The following is a 20,538-nucleotide window of genomic DNA, read 5'->3' as shown; positions in this document are numbered from 1 at the left end:
CAGTAAAGATCAACGAAATGCAATGCGTTATAAACATCAGTTTTTTTGTTTGTTCTGGAAGCTTCATTTTCACTAGAGTATCATTTGCTGGCTATGCCAAAGCCCCTGTTGATTACGACGTGGGTCTTGGTGCATGGGTGGCCGGCGCAGCGCGCTTAAGAACGGTGAGCACGTCGTTTCGGTTCCAGCCTGAGACAACGTGTGTAGAAAAAAAACGAGATCATATTTGGTTAGCGGCCGTATCACGACCAAAACTGGCGCGTAACAAACTCTATGCACCATCTCGCGACATACGAGGCAACACCAGCGCTTGAGAAAAAACTCTTACAGTGTGCAATCCATTTAAAAATCCGTCTCCATCGTTATGCTACCAGTTTTACGCTCCTCTTTGGTATTACAAACTGCGCTTCCCCAGGTTGGGAAACTCTATGTTGCTTTATATCACAGCTATGGCTTAAGTCTAAAACTGCAGAGTTTAAAATAAGACTCCAGTTTTCCATATAACAGAGCTCAATTTTCAAGCGTGATCGGTTGATTATTTCGGATTTCAGGCGCTGCAACTATTTCGTTGTATGATGACCTACTTTAGTATTTAGCAACCAATCCATGCCTGACGAAGTTTTTCTTCCCAATCCAGAACCACTACCCAGAGATTCAACACTGGATGACTCGTTTCCCGGCCTGGGTTACATGGATGGCCGGCCAATGTCCGCGTAACGAGCCATGCTTAGCGTGATTGGTTAATCATTTCGGATTTTGGACGCTGCGACTATTTCGTTGTATGATGACCTTATTTAGTATTTAGCAACCAGTCTGATTTTAGCGCCGCTCATAGACTATAATCGCAAATTCTTGAAATAGTTTCTAGGCAGCGTACATATCATAACCAACCATATCATCCGCCCGCTTATCTATTATTGGCTATTCTCGTACAGCACATCCAGCTCTGGACCGAGGAACTGACGCACAAATATCGCGCATGCGTAACAAGAATAGTAAGGCCTGAAACGCTTGTTGCATTAACCCGGACTGTAATATTCTAATGACCTGTATGCTAACAAAGCGTGCGGTGCCAGTGCCTCAATGCAGCGGCGGCGAGCCAATCACTGAAGTATCGCTGCTCTGATCATTGAGACTGCAGAATGTCCTACACAGGAGCAGCTCAATGTCCTGCACAGGAGGAGCCGCATGTGCGAGACAGGAGCGACCGTCGGCTACAGGAAAGGCCGCGTGTCCAGGACAGGACCGGCCGCGTGCCAGCACATGAGAGGCCGCAGGCTCGTCACAGAAGCATCCGTCCAGCACTACGGCGCCCGTGTTCCTGGCACAAGAGAGGCCAGGCGTCTAACGCAGGAGCGGCCGTCCAGGATTGGAATGGGCGCACCTTTGGCACTGGAGTTGCCGCGTGTCCGGCACAGAAGAAGCAGCTCGTCGGGCACAGGAGAGAGCGCATGTCCGGTACAGGGGAGACCATGTGTCCAACACTGTGTGGGTGCCTGTGCAGCACTAGAGTGAGCGCACGTTCAGCAATGGAGCGGGCGCATGTCCGGTACAGGAGAGACCATATGTCCAACACTGTGTGAGTGCCTGTGCAGCACTAGAGTGAGCACACGTTCAGCAATGGAGCGGCCGCATGTCCGGTACAGGAGAGGCCATGTGTCCAACGCTGTGTGGGTGCGTATGCAGCACTAGAGTGAGCGCACGTTCAGCAATGGAGCGGCCGCATGTCCGGTACAGGAGAGACCATGTGTCCAACGCTGTGTGGGTGCGTATGCAGCACTAGAGTGATCGCACGTTCAGCAATGGAGCGGCCGCATGTCCGGTACAGGAGAGACCATGTGTCCAACGCTGTGTGCGTGTGTGTGTGCAGCACTAGAGTGAGCGCACGTTCAGCAATGGAGCGGCCGCATGTCCGGCACAGCAGAAGCCACAAGTCCGACGCAGTGCTGTGAAGCACTGGCACGCCACTGTGGGGCGCCTAACTCTCGCCCTGATTAGTCACTGTTTATTACGTGGACTGATGGTTGAGGGGGGCGGAAGCGACCTCTGGCGTCTCCAAACTAAGAAAGATAGGACCTCGCAGAAAACAAAACAAGGTATGGGCCTAAACAACATCTCGCGATTGGCAAGAACTTGCACGTTGCTAGGCTAATAACTAACCCAACCAGAAGCCCGTCAAATTTTTTTGTAAATTAGATGTTTTTTTAATAAACATGCATTAAGGTACGAGGTAAATAGTAAAACATAGCATAGTAAAACGAAATAAATAGTAAAACGTAATAGTAAATAGTAAAGTAAAACATAGTAAAACGTAGCTCCATAGTAAAACGAAAAACGTAGCCCCATAAAACGTACGTAGCCCCATAAAACGTACGTACATAAAACGTTGTGATGTACGAATCAGTTGGAACGATGCCGACAGGTCGTGCGTGGTACGCGGAATCAGTTGTAATGATGCCGACACGTCGTGCGTGGTACGCAGAATCGTCGGTTGCCCTCTGTCGTCGGCGCCAGCCGTCGATCGTCGTGAAGTGTTCCTAAAAGACAGACCTCTCCAAAACCGGAATGGCTAGGGGCGCGTCTTTTTATGTCAAGACCAGGCCAATGAATACCCCAGATGATGCCGAAATTGGGTTCGATTGCACGAAGTTCCGGAGCGGTATCCTCCGAAAATCTTATCGGAGTCGCGTCCCAAGCTGGTTGACAGCTGGAAGCGCTGGAGGTTGTGCAGCCTGCTGGCCTCAGACCCCAAGGGTATTCACGAGACCCGCCTCATCGCGGACCCAAAAACGGGTTGTTTGCTACTGCAGATGCGCCTTCCGTCCAGATTATTATCCATTACGCTAAAGTACTGAGGCTGGTGCACGCATTATACGGCGAAGTCACAGCCTGACTTTCCACTGAGGGCTGGGCCAAACCGGTTTCTATCGTGGGAAAGAAGCTGTTGGCTGTCTGGCCAACGAAGTGACAGTTTTGGACCAGGCTACCAATCCTGTCGACCCGACCAGGGTGTAGGTCCTATAATACAGTGGCAATAAAGAGTTGTTTATCTCACACCTGTTAACCAATAAATACGCTAAATCCGCGGTCTGCCAGGCAGTGTGTGAGGCCTGCGTCGGTGAAACCTGACCTCTCACCCAGAACCGCTGTCCCTCTCGGCAGCAGGAAGCCCGGACAGATCCTCGGCATGTGTCGCTCCAATGTCCGCCGTCGACCTTTCAATGCACAGTTTGGAAACCAACAAAACGTCAGCCTCCTTGGTCTGCGGAGCCTTCTAACGCTTTAAGGTAAATAATTAAAAGAGCCGTACAGCGCTTTAACACGCGCCCGGATGGTCGCCTAGATACCCTTCGCTCGGGTGGTGGTGGGGGGTACAATTTGACTCCTATCTGAGATCTCGGGAATTACAAAAGCTAGAGACACCAAATTTACAGTGTGTGTTGACCTGTACGTGAACTCACTCAGGTCAAATTTTCAGGTTCCTAGATCATGACCTTTGGGTCAAAAAGGTCAAACAAGGTCAAGCTCCAGGTTGGTCTCCAAAGTGCCCACAGAACCTAGATAACCGTTTCCAAGCAAAATTTCAAATTTGTTTTCAGGTAAGTTACCTTCTTTGACCTTTTGAAGGTCAAGGTGACCAAAATCGCGCACGACTGCTTTGAGTTTTGCATTTCACTAAGCGACAACGATTACGCTAGGCAGTATGTTCCTAAAACAAAATGTTGACATGGGTCATTTTAGGTCAATGATCTATTACGACCTCTAAGAAGTTAATGGAAGATGTATAATGCGGTTCCTGCTGTCAGTAAGCTCGAAATGAGCACCAGAAACTATCCCGTACAGCAAGCCCTAGAGTAGCAAAACAGGTTGGTTTTGACCTTGGTGTGACCGTCATACCTGACTTTAGGTCAATGCAATTTGCCCATTCAACTGTTGTGTTGCCTACGAAAGCATCTTAGAGATGCATGGCTTCGTCTAACACTCCGTTGTTGGATCGGACTGAAGGATTCCCTAGAAATTGCCGTCGCTGAAACCATGGTCTGACTTCGCCCTGCCATAGGTCAACGATCTTACAAGCTACATCTAAATTGTTGATGCCAAACAATCCGCTGTTCAATTGCCTACAGCTATGCAAAATTTGGCGCGGCTACACTGCGTCGTTCGGAAATCATTCTGGAGAAACCTTCGAGGGGGTCAATTTGACCCCCACCCGAGCGCGTATCAACGCACGTACAGGTGCGGGTCAATTTGACTCGGTTCGAATGGTCGTTCGAAATGATTTCTGAACAGCGTGTAATTTTGCAATTTCCTAACAGCGCCAAATTTGGCGCGTGGCCGCGCCAAATTTTGCTCAGGTATAGAACACTGAATAGGGGATCGTTTGATATAACAAGTTTAGATGTACATTGTACGGTCACTTATCAACGACAGGTCAAGGTCAGCCCATGGTTCCAGCGAAAACAGTTTCCAGGGAATCATATAATCTGATACAACAACGGAGTGTTAGACGAGGCCACACTTTTTTGTGATAGTTTCTAAGGCAACACCACAATTGAAATAATGAGTTACTTTGATCTAGGGTGAAGTGTGAAGGTCAGACCAATAACAAAGCCAACCTGCTTTATACTAGAGAGCTTGCTGTATGGGGTAGTTTCTGGCCCTCACTTTTAATTTGTTGACAACAGGAACTACATCGTGCAATTTGCTTGAACTTTTTAAGCCAGAAAAGGTCACTGACCAAAAATGATGCAGGTCTACGTTTCATTTAGAAGCATACTACCTAACGTAATCCTTGAAGTTTGTTCAGGTGCAACATCAAATCAGCCTTCATGATTTTGGTCACAATGACCTTCGAAAGGCGAGACAAGATCACTGCCCTTAAATGAGCACCAGTGACCTTTTGCTTGGAACATGTATCCGGTTCGCGTTGGTTCCATGAGAAGGTCTGAAAGCACTCTGGTCAATCTGGAGTTTGACCTTGTTTGACATTATTTGACTCGAAGATCATGACCTAGGAACCTCAAAGATTGACACCAGGGAGTCCTGGTACAGACTAAGGCACACTGTGAATTTGGCGCCTCTAGCTCTCTTAGTTTCTGATATCTCAAGGGGGAGTCAAATTGACCCCCACCCGGGCGAGGAATATTCAATCGGCCACCCCCGCACTTGTTAAGGAAGCTGACAATTAGCTACGTCCCTCAAGCCGGCAAGCTTATTGCGACACGAACACAACCTCGGCAGCCTACAGCCCTGCACTAAACACACTCAGCGCAAATCACAGCCGCATTGCGAGCATTCGAAGCCATCTTTTATCTCAAATGGCACGATCTAAAACGCTGTGTAACCAACTGATCATGTTCGCCGCAAGACACTGAGGCAGGCCACCTATCTTACGACTAGCAATAGGCCTAGCTATTTGGTATTTTAAGCTGTTTAGTATGTGAAGTGAATCTTGGCTGAAAAATATGTGAAAAGCACTGATTTGGGGGATATTGGAAGAGCACTGTGTCATCACTGATTCGTGTTGACGGCGCTGATACAGTGGAGTTTTTAGTATATTTCTGTTGCCTGCTAAAAACAATCAGGTTAAAGCTACTACGTTCAGAAACATCTTGTGCCTCAACTTGCTCAGAAAGCGAAAGGTCATTGTTTCGACATGTGCTCTACAAAAGTCCGCGCTGCAAAGGTTGGCGTAGATGGACCAATACTAAGCTTTGAGATACGTGTAACTGGGATGGTCTGTTGTATTATGTTTCGATTTTTCAATTTTGTCATGAAACAGCTCGCAAAAGCATCCATTTTTTTCGCCGATCATCTCCCGCAAATCGGCAGCTTTTTCATCGTTGCCGTCGACAAAACGGAGTTGTCTGCAATTGCCGCCAGCAGTATTCGCTTAATACATGGCCATTACGCTGGTCAAGCCGGTCTTCACAAATATAGCTGGAATACTGAGTTTCCCAATAAGCGTGAAAGGGAGATGGCTGAAATAGTTTTGTGAAAGGGATCTGGCTGAAAGAGTTTTAGAAGCGATCAGCCCTGCGATGTAATCGGTCCGCGCTAAACGTGTCCAGTCTCTTAGTTGTGTCATACTTGATCATTCATTTCGTATCGCTCTTTCTTCTAGAACATTTCCCATTTCAAACTTCGCTCTTTTAGTGAAGTTGTGGTTTAGGCCATGACCCAACGAGAGGCGAATCCTATCTAATGGTACTTTTATTATGGGTATGTTTTATTTCATAGTGGCCACTTTTACGCTGACATATTGGATGAAGATCGAAGGCATATACCCAGTGCACATAGCAGCGAAAGCCATGACATGCTGCCGGGTCTATCAAAATGGCCGGTTAATTTTACTCCGAAACCAACTATGTTGAATTGCAATGAACTTATTGCTGTTTTCGATCCGGGATTAACGACACCTCTATGACTAGCTAGTCGAATGGGTATAAATACGGTTTTGATGAAGAAAACATGAGCTCATTTAGATGAGGCTATTGATGGAGGGGTGACGATTTGAGTACATGTAAGGTGAGAACTGGCGACGCGCTGATCACTCTTGCCTTCTTTCTTACCGTTTTTCCCACGGAGACAAGACGTTAACCAGTGTTTTACAGTACGGCTCACAGATGCTGAGACCGTTTTTCATCTCCCCCACTTAAACAGAAGCCATCAAGGTCGATGGGAGTGGAAGTTCTATCGGCGAAGACCCACCAACCATTAAAAAAAAGAAAAAAAAGAAAACACTAACGATGACTGTAGATGATGGTGCAGATACGCAAATGTAACACACATTTAAGCTGGTTAGTCGTCAAATTTAATATGTTACACCCTTCACATATCGCTTCCAAACCCATGATATTGAGTACAGGATAGCTTATATGATAGACTTGAGCGTTCCCAGGGCTGTGGCTAGGACAGATTGCAGACCGGTCGTCTCTTGCTGTACAACACCACGGTTGCGGTACGGGCTGCAGCCCATTGGCCCCAAATAGGTAGGCCTTTAAGTAGCGTGATTATTGCCTTAACCTGTTATTTTGTGTCCCTTTCCATCGTTTGTCTTTCCAAGCTTGTGGAGAGGGCGGTGCAGCGTCCGCCTCACCCCTCAATGGCTGCGAAAAACCCATTTTTCTCATTCCTGCATGGTTTTCGCCCCTGTTTCTCCACAGAAACCATGCTCCTTACCTATCCGACCATATCCTTGCTGTCACTGGCCGCTAGGAACTTGCTCTTTTCTGTCTTTCGACCTTTCCAAATGTCCGAATGTGAGCGCCCACACAAAGCCTCTTCTTAAACTCCAAGCCTATTATTTCGATCCTGCTTGGTTTTCATCTTGCCTCTGTGGTCATACCCAATCTGTTTGTACTGCTGACGAGCGTGGTAACCGACACCTATCCGGGCCCCCGTCCGATCCTATCGGTGTACTCTGAGTATCCTCTTTAGGCGCGGCCCTCCCCCAGATCTTTGCCAACGACATGCCCATGCTCGCTCCTGACGCGCACGTGCTCCAGTACGCTGATGACACCCAAGTTTTGATATCTGGAATAAGATTATCTCCTTCAGATCATCGCCACAGTGAACAGCCGCTGATCCTTGGATATCTGCCTTACTCCCTCGGTCTGGAAGTAAATACTGGCAAAACGGAACTCGTAGCTTGCGGTTACCGTCAAAGTTGTTCTGGCATAGCCTCCATAACTGTTCGGCTCCGCGAGGATGCAGTGTGTGACGGCCCCACCGTGAGGAACCTTGGCGTAATGTTGGGCAAGCACCTCATCTGGAACTCTTACGTATCTGCACGCATCAAAAAATGCAACGGAACCCTCATTGGGCTGTCCCACGCACGTCGTCAGGCCCTGTCTGACCTTCTGCCCTGGTCCTCTCACGCGTCCGATATTGCCTCGCCGTTTATGGTAATGAGTTGGAGAAAAGCACAAAGCGCCTTTAAAAGGTCTTGAACCTCGCGCTGCGCGTTGTCTCCGGTCGTCGCAAAGTTGATCATATGTTGGACGTGCGTGCGAACTGGGCTGGCCTTGTGCCAGTCAGCTCAATCAACAACACTCCACCGACGCGTCACAAAATGTGTACTACATGCGAACCGCAAGCCCCTGTCTCAGACGCAGATCATTTCTTATCTTCGCTCTCACTCCGCCCGTCAGGACGCTGATCTGGCTTCCCCGCGTGAGAACGGAGGCGAGTAGGCGGCGCCTGCTGTGTAGTGTCGTGCAAATGTATAACGCTTTACCTACGGAATTCCGTACTTTGTAACTCGCATGATTTAACACTAAATCTTGCAAGCCTTTAGCTTGCACTTTTTAAATATACAAACATACACGCGTATATATATATATATATATATATATATATATATATATATATGTATATATATGTTTGTGTGTGTGTGTGTGTGTGTGTGTGTGTGTGTGTGTGTGTGTGTGTGTGTGTGTGTGTGTGTGTGTGTCCTTGATGCATCCCTGTGTGATCGTTGCTGGGAGTGTCCATTTTCACATGCCTGACCTATTAACCTTACCGACGTGACACTCGGAAAAGCCACGTTAAGTTCGATAGTGTTTTAAGCGTCAATGGGTGCATACACGCATGTTGTACCCAAAAATGACAGCAGATAATAGAACCAGATTCCTTAAATAAACACATTTACTCAGAAACATGATATTGTTAAGTTACGGAAATGTATAGCCTGCACATTGCACGTTACAAGTATTACGTCACATTATTTTTTGAACATAGCTTGAAACGACAGCTGTGGGGAACAAGCAGTGATGATGTATTTGTTGGCGACAATTTATCGTTCACTGGTATTGTGATTGTGCGCTCAAGTTTCCATTGTGAGCCATCATTCAGCCATGACTCATGAATGAAGAACGTGACTCGTCCAGAGGCTGCGCCAAAACAAACACGCCCTTAAAATTGTCTCAACAGCGCCGTCTATAACCGGCTCAGCTAGACCATAGCGCCTCTGGCGGCGAAAATCCGCCGGCGCTTGCAGAACTGGCGCTGTAAGCATCGGTGACGTCAGCACTAGCGCGCTGGACGCCGTTCCGGGTCGGTCGATACGACCTTAAAGCACAGCCGGACAAGGTCAGTGTCGCCGGCGGCCGCCTGGCGATGTCAGCGCTGCGGCTGGCTGTGTCACTCGTCTGGCTCGCCGCCTCACTGTCGCCAAGTCACGCCGGTGAGTGAGACAGACGGGCCGCTGCCGGGAGGCTGCTGGAACTGGCAGCCGGAGGGCACCGAGGCCAATAACAACTGGTGACGGACGCGTGTGTAAGGAAGGCTCGCATGTCAAATGGGTTGAATCCCCTAAAAATTCATGTATTTCAGATACACTGTGCATTTTATACTTCCAATCTGAGTCTAGGATGCAGCTGAAAGTTGATTTATGACTTAAGCCTGAGTAAAACACACACAAGCACATATATATATATATATATATATATATATATATATATATATATATATATCGCAATGCGCTTGGAAGGAGGTTCAGAAAAAGCTTCATTCTGCCTTTCTGCACTTGTAATGCTCAGCCAACTCATGCAATAGTTCATAATCTGCGGTACTTTTGGAGCCGAAACAGTGTTGGAAATTCGTTAAGTTATGAATTCGCTTCCCATGATTGTTTTTAGGCGATCTGGCGATTTCTCGGTGCGATCTGGCCCATCTTACTTCTTAACGTGATCTTTGCAAGCTTTGAACACGCCCTCACATCGACATGCCTTGCTAGCTTTGTGGTGAGCAAGTACAACCACATTTTTGTTTTGTTTTATTGTGTCCCACCATTCAGCATTCGCCGAATGAATGATGCTTGACAGTATACCATACGTTGACTATGCATACGGTCGTCATGCAGCTGTGAAAGACGCATGCATCCTTGATCTCGGACACCTCCCAGCAGAGGAATGCGTTATCGACGGCTGAATTAACATAAATTGTGTGGAAGCGAATAATTCATCATGGAGCACACCAAAGCATTGCAAATAAGTGCCCAGTTAATATACATCTTCTAGAAAAAGGTTAACCATGCTTGTGTGGCCGTGCAACCTTGACAACAGGTCAGCGTAACCGCGTTGCAACACGCGCTTGGGTGGGAGCCAAATTGCCCCCCCCCCCCCCTCCCAAATGTCTTCCTGGAATGGCTTCCGAACGGCGCGGCATAGCCGCGCCAAATTTTGCATAGCTGTGGATAAATGAATAGCGGATCTTTTAGCATCAACAATTTAGATGCACCTTGTAAGTTCGCTGACCTATGGCAGGTCAAGGTCTGGCCATGGTTTCAGCAAAGGCAATTTCTAGGGAATCTTTCAATCTGATCCAACAACAAAGTGTGAGGCGAAGCCCTATACCTCCGAGATACTTTTTTAGGCAACACAAAAATTGAATGAACAAGTTACATTGACCTAAGGTCAGTTCCAAAGGCCAGACCAAGGTCAAAATCAACCTATTTTATTACTCTATGGCTTCCTGTATGAGGCAGTTTTCTGTGCTCATTTTGAGTTTATTGATAACAGAAACAGCATTATACACCTTCTATAGACTTCCCAAAGATCAGAAAAGATCAGAAAGGTCAAAATCAACCTATTTTATTACTCTATGGCTTCCTGTATGAGGCAGTTTTCTGTGCTCATTTTGAGTTTATTGATAACAGGAACAGCATTATACACCTTCTATAGACTTCCCAAAGATCAGAATAGTCACTAATCTAAAATGACCCAGGTCAACATTTTCTTTTCAGTAACATACTGCCTAGCGCAATCTTTGTCGCTTATCCAAATGCAAAACTCAGAGCCGTCTTGCATGATTTTGGCCACCACGACCTTCGAAAGGTCAAACAAGGTCACTGACTCTAGATGGTCATGTGAAGCTTTGCTTAGAACAGTTATCTAGGTTCCAGGGGTCCTTTGGAGACCAACCTAGAGTTTGGCCTTGTTTGACCTCATTTGAGGAGAAGAACATGGTCTAGGAACCTCAAACTTTTGGCTTACGTGACATCACGTATAGGTCAACACACCCTGTGAATTTGGTGTTTCCAGCTCTTTCAGTTTCTGAGATCTCAGGGGACCAAATTGACCCCCACCCGAGCGAAAGGTATCCAGCCGGATACCCAGGCGCGTGTTAGGTTGCGGGTCCAGTCGGCACCCAAGCTCATTCACACAATGAAAGCTGCTACCAGGTGACATTTGGTGCGATAACTGTCAACGTGAAAGCACCGTCAGCTGCATGCCACCCACCGATTCCTCGACTGGAATGCCTGTCTGTGTGCATCAGTCACGGCCGCTACCGCCACACGCGTCACGTGGTGGCGCTAAGAAACGGTCAGACGCCATCAGTTATGGCTAGAGAAGAGTTGAGTGAGCGATGGAAGGGTACGGGGGAGGTGCGGGAAGCGAAAATGGCTGAGCCTGCCTCCGAAATGCGCTTAAAGCGGTTTTCCCCCCGGATTTGACGCAACGTTTCGCAGCTGGCAGCAGGATGTAGTTTCTCGAAGTTAGTTTTTGGGAGCTGAACCTGCAAATTATGATAACTGAAAAATGGACAAAAATTGTAACTAAAATAGGAAACTACGTACTTGGTTAGAAGGCACCACAATGTGGCCCGTAGTGCTGCACTCGAGGGGGCCAGTTTATTGGAAAGAATTAATGGGCCTCACTGGTGCTGAATAGAATGGGTCGAAATGAATTTAAAACGCACTAGGCTGTCCCATCTTTCTCTGAGCGCAAAACAATGGGCGAATCTATTTTACAACTTTGAAGCTGTCTTCTGGACAGATTAACAGTCACAGCAACAGGACAAGAAAAAAAATGTTACCTCTACTCTTCTAGTTCCACAACCAGAGTCTAGCACCATTTCGTGGTGCTGTATAGACCAATACATTATTGCCATCAATCTAAAAACCGCACAGGTGAATATGTGCCCGCGATATCACAACATTTATGATTTGGTGTTCAAAAGTGTTCAAAGGTACTTCTTCAGATGCGTCACTACTTTCGTCCACCTGCCAGACACGGCGTAGTGTAAGCCGCAAAACTGCAATGTCTGGCGTCGAGTTTTTTGTTTTGTTTCTTAGATGTGCGAGCGTGCATGCTGAAAACTGCGTCACATAATTTGTACCACTGATCAGTTCTGACTGAATGTTGAAGATAGCCCGGCAGATATGGCCTGACCATATTAACGCTAATTGTTGACCCATTTTGATCTTGAGTTTACATTCGCGGAATCCTTCCTATTTCTCTGCAGTCCAGATAAAAATTCTGGCAGGGTTTCTGAGTGTTACCGGTTTAAAAGGAGTCCAATAGACGATTGTAAAATGCAAAGCGCCAGTGATCTATTTCATGCACTCACTTAGCGCGTGATTTTGTCAGTTTCTTGCTGTAAACTTTAGGCAGAATTGATCTCGCGGTAGCGTCCGACCCATATTTCAGTAAAAGAAAGAAAAAAATATATAAGAAAAACGTGTCCACAATAGCGAATGGGTCGTATCCGGCACCTTTTGGATGACCTTTTACTCTCAGAGTGCCCTTTTTCAACCCTGTGCCCTCCTCACCAAGACTTTGGCTGCGCCCCTAGTGTCATTCTCTAACCCCTTTTTGGGGAGGGGACTGCGCTAATAAAGTTGACCTAAATTGCCCCCGATCCATGATAATGTCACAGAGCTCGATCCCTTTTATTCACATCCCTCACGAAAGAATGAGTTGGCACCAAAATTATTCTGATGATGATAAATTACTCCTAATTTGAAACAAGTGTGATAGCCATATTCTTGGCATATAATGAGAATGACATTGATAGTGATGGGCTTAGTTACTTATAGTAGTGTGCCCCCAGTTCTGACACTTGCTGCATTTTTTTGACCGAGTATTCTCTTTTTTGGTCACCCTATAGTACGGGGAGGCTCAGAACAGCATTGGAGGGGCTCGAGTCAGCGTGGGGCCCGGCTCAAATCCCCAGAAGTACGTCAAGTGACATTCTCGGTGTACGCAATTTCGTCTCATAAATAGGATTCAGACGGGCAATATGTGTCGCTGACGCTATTAAGTGTCACAAAAGGTCACTCTCAGGCAGTTTGCTTTCTAAACATCCTTTGGCGACAGTCGACATCCAGAGCGAGGACGCGTTAACTGAAGGTGCATTCAATGAGTCCCATCTGTATAACATTCTCTGCAGGCCTATCTTCCAGGCCCTTTTCATAGAAGACAAGATGCATCACGTTTCCGAGATTAAATTTGAAAATGTCAATTGATGTATGCCTAGCCGTTGGCAATCTTCATCTAGCAACGTGCTTACCTAGACTCTAGCCGAAACCTATTTCGCTGCATTGCTTAAACACAAGTCGCGTTGTCCCAAGTATCCCTTCTGAGGAATCTTTAATGAGGAACATATTTATTTGCGTTGCACAATATTGCTGAATGCATGGAATTGGGTAAACTGGTCTATTGCCGCTAATCTCCAACGATCTCTGGAGTCAGCTCAACGATGAAGTGACTGCTCAGAGGCCAATCAAACAGGCAGCTAAGGAAATGCAGTAGGCGGCCGATAGTTACAATGCCCGGCGACAAATGCTTGCACTGCGTTGGCCGATTTCCAAAAGCACTCAGCTCTCGGAAGCACGCTCTTGTCAGTTTTTGGTTTGATGCAGTCTCCGGTTTCATGAGTGGCAACGACTTGTTCATGATTTTCTTAGCAGAGATCGTATACAATGATACATACATTTTGGTTTAGACGAGGTACAATTATTTTTAAAATCCTTCATCCTATGGTATTGAAGGACATCGGATTCCCCTTTTAATTTCAATGAATGGGTTGGCGGAAGCGGCTCGCATACATGGCACACCAGTATCTTGCTACGCACTGGGCATGCAGCTATCCGGCCACTGACCGCATGAGTCTCGAGTATTCCTTCAATCCTCAACATCGAATGTGCTGCTTTCCTCAAAATTGTGCTACGCAATCATTTCAGATTTAGTGATGGGAGCAGCTATGCTACAAACTGAGGGTGCGAGGGCTCGTATTATGCTGTGATCCATCGGACATTTTCCTCCCTTATTCAACCGGGTTCCAGTCCTCGCCAAAGTCATTCCCAGGAGCAAGAACACCTTGCGATTTGACTGCTTCCGGCTGATCGATCGGTGACGCGACGGTGACCTCTGCCAGAAGCCGTGCATAAAAACACGCACTCCAAAACGGCTGTCTCACTTTGAAAGGCAAGAGTCCGAAGCATTTTTGGCCTCCTGTTGTCGCCTGTAAACTGTTCTTAATGGGTTTCCCATGCTCGAGATGCGGTATTTTTTCGGAATCATATCCGATAAGAAACCGTTCACTGCTTTGGTGAGGTTTATCGCTGTTGTGGCGTGTAACTGCATCTGGTGAGTGCAGGGCTGGCGGTCAGCTGGCTAGGGTCGGGTGGCTAAGATCGGGTGGCTAGGGTCAGCTGGCTAGGGTCGGATGGCTATATTCGGGTGGCTAAGGTCGGGTGGCTAAGATCGGGTGGCTAGGGTCAGCTGGCTAGGGTCGGATGGCTATATTCGGGTGGCTAAGGTCGGGTGGCTAAGGTCGGATGGTTAGGGTCAGCTGGCTAGGGTCGGATGACTATGGTCGGGTGGCTAAGGTCGGGTGGCTAAGGTCGGGTGGCTAAGGTCGGATGGCTAGTGTCGGGTGGCTAGGGTCGGGTGGCCTTAGCGTCCGTGGTGCAAACTAGTTTGGCAGATGCCGTGGTCAGCTGATTTGACAGCGGTCTGCCGCTCGTTTAATAACCATTTAGCTGGATTGTACTACACCGTAAACATTTAACTGGCCATCGGTCTTTTCCAGACCAAGAATGGACTTACGAAGGAAACAATGGTAAGCTGACGCAGCTCTCATGGTGACTTCTGGACTGTTTTTTTCAGAGATGTCGTCACGTGCGCTTTTCTGTGACTAAGTTTTATATTCTGAGCCTGCGCGAGCACCAGAAGTAACTGACCTGCTGATAGATGTAAAGTGTCTCTGAACACGTACCTTTACACAAACCGAGCATATTTGGCATTTCACCGCCGCCTTATCGCGACTCCTGGCAAAAATCGTGTCAATGCGGCTTGCTATTACTTTTTATGTATCAACTTAATACATGACATAACGACATAACCAGGTCGAGTCTTTCTTGAACACCTTCTCCATTCGCTGGCACCAAAACTCTCAATGAACCCTGCTGACGGCCTACGGCGGCAGGGCCGGAGAACTGGAGCCGCCTGGGGTACAAGGACTGCGACCACCACCGCCAGTCGCCCATCGCCATCTCAAGCCGAGAGGTGGTGCTCCGCCACCTGGACCCCCTGCGGCTCGACTATTTTGACCACGCACCACTCCGTATGAACCTCACTAACACGCACCTGGGAGGTGAGCCCCGGCGCCGGCTGGAGAGGTGGAAAATCGAAACACGGCTGGTGGCCAGTCCCGGTCCCATCACCTCAAGCACGGCTGGTGGTCAGTCCCGATTCTATCACCTCAAGCACGGCTGGTGGTCAGTCCCGATTCCATCGCCTCAAACACGGCTGGTGGTCAGTCCCGATTCCATTACCTCAAACACGGCTGCAAGTCAGTCCCGATTCCATCACCTCAAACACGGCTGGTGGTCAGTCCCGATTCTATCATCTCAAGCACGGCTGGTGGTCAGTCCCGATTCCATCGCCTCAAACACGGCTGGTGGTCAGTCCCGATTCCATCGCCTCAAACACGGCTGGTGGTCAGTCCCGATTCCATCGCTTCAAGCGCAGCATTCCAGCGCTTTACTACTGTGCCAGAGAGAGACATGTTTGTGGTATTTGTTACATTGACTAAGGTCGTTCGTCGCCAAGGCAGAGACACGCACCGTTGCTAAATTGGATCATGCAAACTGATATGTATGTGCGTTTGTTGTTAACAATGTCAGCTGCGTCTGTTATGAGTCAGTGAGATGGGTTGGGCCGGTGTGACTGGCTGCCGTAACCACGACTAATGGGCCGGTCTGACTGGCTGCCGTAACTACGACTAATGGGCCGGTGTGACTGGCTGCCGTAACCACGACCAATGGGCCGGTGTGACTTTTTTGCCGTAACCACGACCAAGGCCTTCATGCCCTGAGCTCGCATCGCAGCCGGATGCCACAGAGAGCGGTACAGATCACGGGCTTAATGACCACAGCCGATACGAGAGACCGCACCGTAAATGCTGCATGCCCGCCAAACGCTCAGGGCAAATTTGTTCTCCACCAGCAACGGCGTCGATGAAGGCTCGGCCAGAGCTCGTCGTTCGCGGCGGCGCGCTGCCCGGCGAGTACCAGGTGGTCGGCTTCCACTTCCACTGGGGCGAAAACGACACGGTCGGCTCGGAGCACATCCTGGACGGCCGGAGGTGCGGCGCCGCAGCCGGCCCCAGCCGTCGCGCAGCGACCGCTCAGCCGGGGTCCCGGCGTAAGACGGTCGGCAAGCGGTGCGATGGGTTTGTCTGAGGTTGAGCTGCCGCCGGAGCCCGCTCTGTGCTCACCTTTCCAGAAGGCCTTGACGGGGGCCGCTGCCTACTCGTCTAGGTTAACAAATACCACTACTCTACGGCTGAACCTGAGAAAAGTGTACTTAACGCTTAGAAGTGTGAGACTTAACTTGGGACCAAGGGCAGGTGTAGTGTGGGGATAACTAACAAGCTAGGTAGGCCAACAGATAAAAATGCTCCTGTTACTCCGCAGTTACCCACTCGAGATGCACATCGTGTGCAAAAATGCCAAATACTCGGACATGAAGAAGGCTACGCAACGCCCTGACGGTCTTGCGGTCCTGGCGGTTTGGTTTGAGGTATGTTGTCTTGGACATTCGCAGCACAGAAGAACACAATGTGTTGAGAATACGATATGATGCCCATAGCTCTTAGCATAGAATCCAGAGCTGCGCAATTATTCAGAGGCGATAGCTCGGCTTTCTTGGCACCGAGGGTCATTAACCGTTGTCAACTACGTTTGCTGCCAAAGCATGCCGCCTCACAAACCGGCAGCCTCACCAGCTCTGCAGCAGCCGTGAGCTGACCTGATGCATGGGCGTGTGGTCTGAAGGCTCAGGTCAGAGCTGGACTGCGGCCTGGTGTACCGTATGATCTGAAGGCTCAGGTCAGAGCTGGACTGCGGCCTGGTGTACCGTATGATCTGAAGGCTCAGGTCAGAGCTGGACTGCGGTCGGGTGTACCGTGTGGTCTGAAGGCTCAGATCAGAGGTGGACTGCGGTCTGGTGTACCGTGTGGTCTGAAGGCTTAGATCAGGGCTGTACTGCGGTCTGGTGTACCGTGTGGTCTGAAGGCTCAGGTCAGAGCTGGACTGCAGCCTGGTGTACCGTGTGGCCCCACGCCACCTGCGGTCGGACGTGACTTCTGGCGTGACCCAGGTGGGCGCTGGACCAGCATCCGGTCTGGTGCGGCTGGCCTCGGCTCTGAGACGGATCAGGGGCGGCGGCTCCTCGACGCTGGTACAGAATCCACCGAGTCTGCTGGAGCTGATGCCGGCCAGCACCGAACACTTCTACCGCTACGAGGGTTCGCTCACCACGCCCGGCTGCTACGAGGTCGTTACTTGGACCCTGTTCAAGGACACAGCGAAGATCACAGAGAAGCAGGTACGCAGAGCTTATATTTGACCTTGTCGTTATGTTAAAGCAACGTTAGCAAAGGTGATGTTGACTATTAATCGCGTGGGCAGTTGTCAAAATAGCTAGATGAAAATCAGCTCCTTGTGGATACTTGATACTCATGCTGTCACGTCATGTCATATGTGTCTTGCCTCGTTAAGGCAGCTGTCTTGACTTTGCCCTTCCCCTGTCCAAGTCCATGACCCCAATGGTGATCAACTATCATAAACGTGGTAGGTAGAACAGCCAGTTACACAACCTCTGCTGGTGACAGTTTCCCCCCCCCCCCCCCCCCAGCTGATTCGTAGCCGCCTCTTGCGGGGATGACGTTCCACGCCGGCGTCTAACTCGTCGCTGCCGCATCCGGCGCGCTAACGATCTCGCCATCGGGGCAGCAGCGCATTAAGCACTACTTATACACGCCCAAAGTAACATCGCCCATTAACCCCTGATGACGTCACAGCTGCAGCTGTTCCGGTCCCTGAAGGGCTACCTGAAGCCGATCGGCCACAACTACCGGTTCGTGCAGCTGCGGTATGGCCGCACAGTGTACGAGCGGAGGGCGCTGGATGAGGGGGACGCCGCGGAGGTCGGTCTTGTCGCTGCCCAGGGCCCGCCGGGCGCCGTGAGCGCTGCCGGGGCCCTGCGACCAGGCCTGGCCGTCTTCTGGCGGGCGCTGGCGGCGGCGAGCCGGGCTGCCCGGCTGCCGCGTTGATTGTGCAGAGCCATGCCAGATGATAGTCTGTGAGTTGTAGACATCTAGAACGTACGCCTGCTAGTACATAGACTCAGTCAGAGCTGGGACAACGTTCGCTGTGACCTTTTAACCTTTGTGGAAAGGTGGATTGTGTAGCGAGCCAGCGCAAGGGCGGCAATCAGGATACGAGGGGCAATCAAACCGATATAACGCGGCTCATCATGTAGTGTTTCAGCGATGATCTCCTGGCTATCCCTGGGATGTTAGCAAATTGTGCAACAGCCCACATAGTGGTCCACTCCATGTAAATGGTTTATTTTTAAATGTCAATACATGTTCCATAGCAGTGAAGCTGAAGCACATTTCATGATGAACACGAGGGAAAGCATAGACTCCCGAAAGAGTTTGATGATGAAATATAACGAAAATGATGTGCATGATGCTAAGGACGTCTTCGTTATCTGATAACAATGCAAATATTGGCCTTTTTGGTTTGATAATGCACAGAGGCGCGTTGACACTCTGACCGGTCGTTAAATAGCAAAGTGTCTGTCGATACATGAAACATGGCGGTATCGCTTGGAGTTTTTTCACACCAACGTCTGCTCCTCTGAATGTCGGTCAATTTAAAAGATCATGGCCGCTTCCTAACGTCACTACTGTCGTGTATAAATCAATCTATGGCCCCGTTATAACTAGATCACAACCAAAAATGGTGTCAGCGATTGTCTTCCGAAAACAATCATGACCGATGACAAAACATGTTTGCTTACCGCTCTACTGAAGACCTGAAAATGCAGAGCGAATCACGTATGGAGAATGAGCGGTGGACACCTCATGATGCAGCTTGTGATTAAATGAGTTTTGAGCAAGAAGTCATTGAGAAATTGCTCATGTCATTCCTAGGAAAGTGTTGGCTTCGTGTGTGCAGCATTTACTTCAGCGTACACTGCCTTCCTTGCAAAGTGCGCCTGAAATAAGACTATGTTGTCAGCTATGCTTGCAGCATTTGCAGACGCGTGGTGTATTAGAGCTCTAACATCATGCACGGATCTTGATAGCCATGCTGGCCCTGATCCTGCGTGAATGGTGTTGTTCTGGTATTGTGATACTGTCACACGAGGCACTCCGATTACCGCTCAATGCAATCATCGCAGTAAATAATTGCACCAAATTTAAACATGTACACCGCGCCCCTAAATCAGTGCAGAAAACGCCGAGAGGAACGAGCCGTTTATGTCGTACATGGTTTGCACCGTTTCAGCCGTGTACCCGCCGGCCCGACACTCTGACGCGTGCCCGTCGTTTCGACACTCTGACGTGTACCCGTCGGCCCGACACTCTGACGTGTGCCCGTCGGCCCGACACTCTGACGTGTACCCGTCGGCCCGACACTCTGACGTGTGCCCGTCGGCCCGACACTCTGACGTGTGCCCGTCGGCCCGACACTCTGACGTGTGCCCGTCTGTCCGACACTCTGACGCGTGCCCGTCGGCCCGACACTCTGAAGCGTGCCTGTCGGCCCGACACTCTGACGTGTACCCGTCGGCCCGACACTCTGACGCGTGCCCGTCGTTTCGACACTCTGACGTGTACCCGTCGGCCCGACACTCTGACGTGTGCCCGTCGGCCCGACACTCTGACGTGTGCCCGTCGGCCCGACGCCCTGACGTGTGCCCGTCGGCCCGGCGCTCTGACGTGTTCACTGCATCGTCGGGATGCCACTGCCTGCTGGTGCAGTCACAGCTCGGCTCACGCCTGAGCCGGGGCCTCTGGGCGTGAAGATGATCACCGAACTCGCTGGTGTTGCTGCCACCGGTGCGCGCCGCCCACCGCTGAGCCTGCTGACACGACCTTGGTGGTTTAGCTGCGGGTTGCGCCTGAGCTGCTGCCCGGTACCTCACAACCAGCACGCAGTGAATGGTCACTGGCACACCGGTGGGGGCGCAAGCAACTGACATAATTCAAGACCGACTATTGCCCTCAGTCATGTGAAGAAAGCCCTGCTATGAAACCAAGGAATTCATGTCTTCAGAGCATATCATAGACGTGAGTGGTAAACCAACGAACAGAAAGGAAGCCACGGGGTGCTACATACAGAAATGAAACGTTACGATCATGTCCAGCACCAACTGTGAATAACAATATTGAATACACGGCAGTTGTTGCGATGCATCATGACTGTGATGGTGGTAGATCATCTCGTAC

General features: G+C 49.5%; 2 protein-coding genes across 2 annotated transcripts; both read left to right on the top strand.

Annotated features, from left to right (window-relative positions):
- Positions 1-9,112: 9,112 nt before the first annotated feature.
- LOC119112826 (carbonic anhydrase 1) lies at positions 9,113-18,674 on the top strand. Its single transcript, XM_037237112.1, has 7 exons — positions 9,113-9,187; positions 14,821-14,850; positions 15,217-15,384; positions 16,239-16,377; positions 16,709-16,814; positions 17,394-17,621; positions 18,097-18,674. The coding sequence occupies exons 1-7, from the start codon at positions 9,121-9,123 to the stop codon at positions 18,346-18,348; spliced, it is 990 nt and encodes a 329-aa protein (XP_037093007.1). The 5' UTR covers positions 9,113-9,120; the 3' UTR covers positions 18,349-18,674.
- A 901-nt stretch (positions 18,675-19,575) lies between these two features.
- LOC119112778 (putative protein TPRXL) lies at positions 19,576-20,112 on the top strand. The gene has a single exon (XM_037237057.1). The coding sequence runs from the start codon at positions 19,576-19,578 to the stop codon at positions 20,110-20,112; it is 537 nt and encodes a 178-aa protein (XP_037092952.1).
- The last annotated feature ends 426 nt before the right edge of the window (positions 20,113-20,538 follow it).

This window comes from Pollicipes pollicipes, unplaced genomic scaffold, assembly GCF_011947565.3.
Source record: "Pollicipes pollicipes isolate AB1234 unplaced genomic scaffold, Ppol_2.1 Scaffold_7261;HRSCAF=8764_pilon_pilon_pilon, whole genome shotgun sequence".
Classification (NCBI taxonomy): domain Eukaryota; kingdom Metazoa; phylum Arthropoda; class Thecostraca; order Pollicipedomorpha; family Pollicipedidae; genus Pollicipes; species Pollicipes pollicipes.
This window is presented reverse-complemented; position numbering and strand designations above follow the sequence as displayed.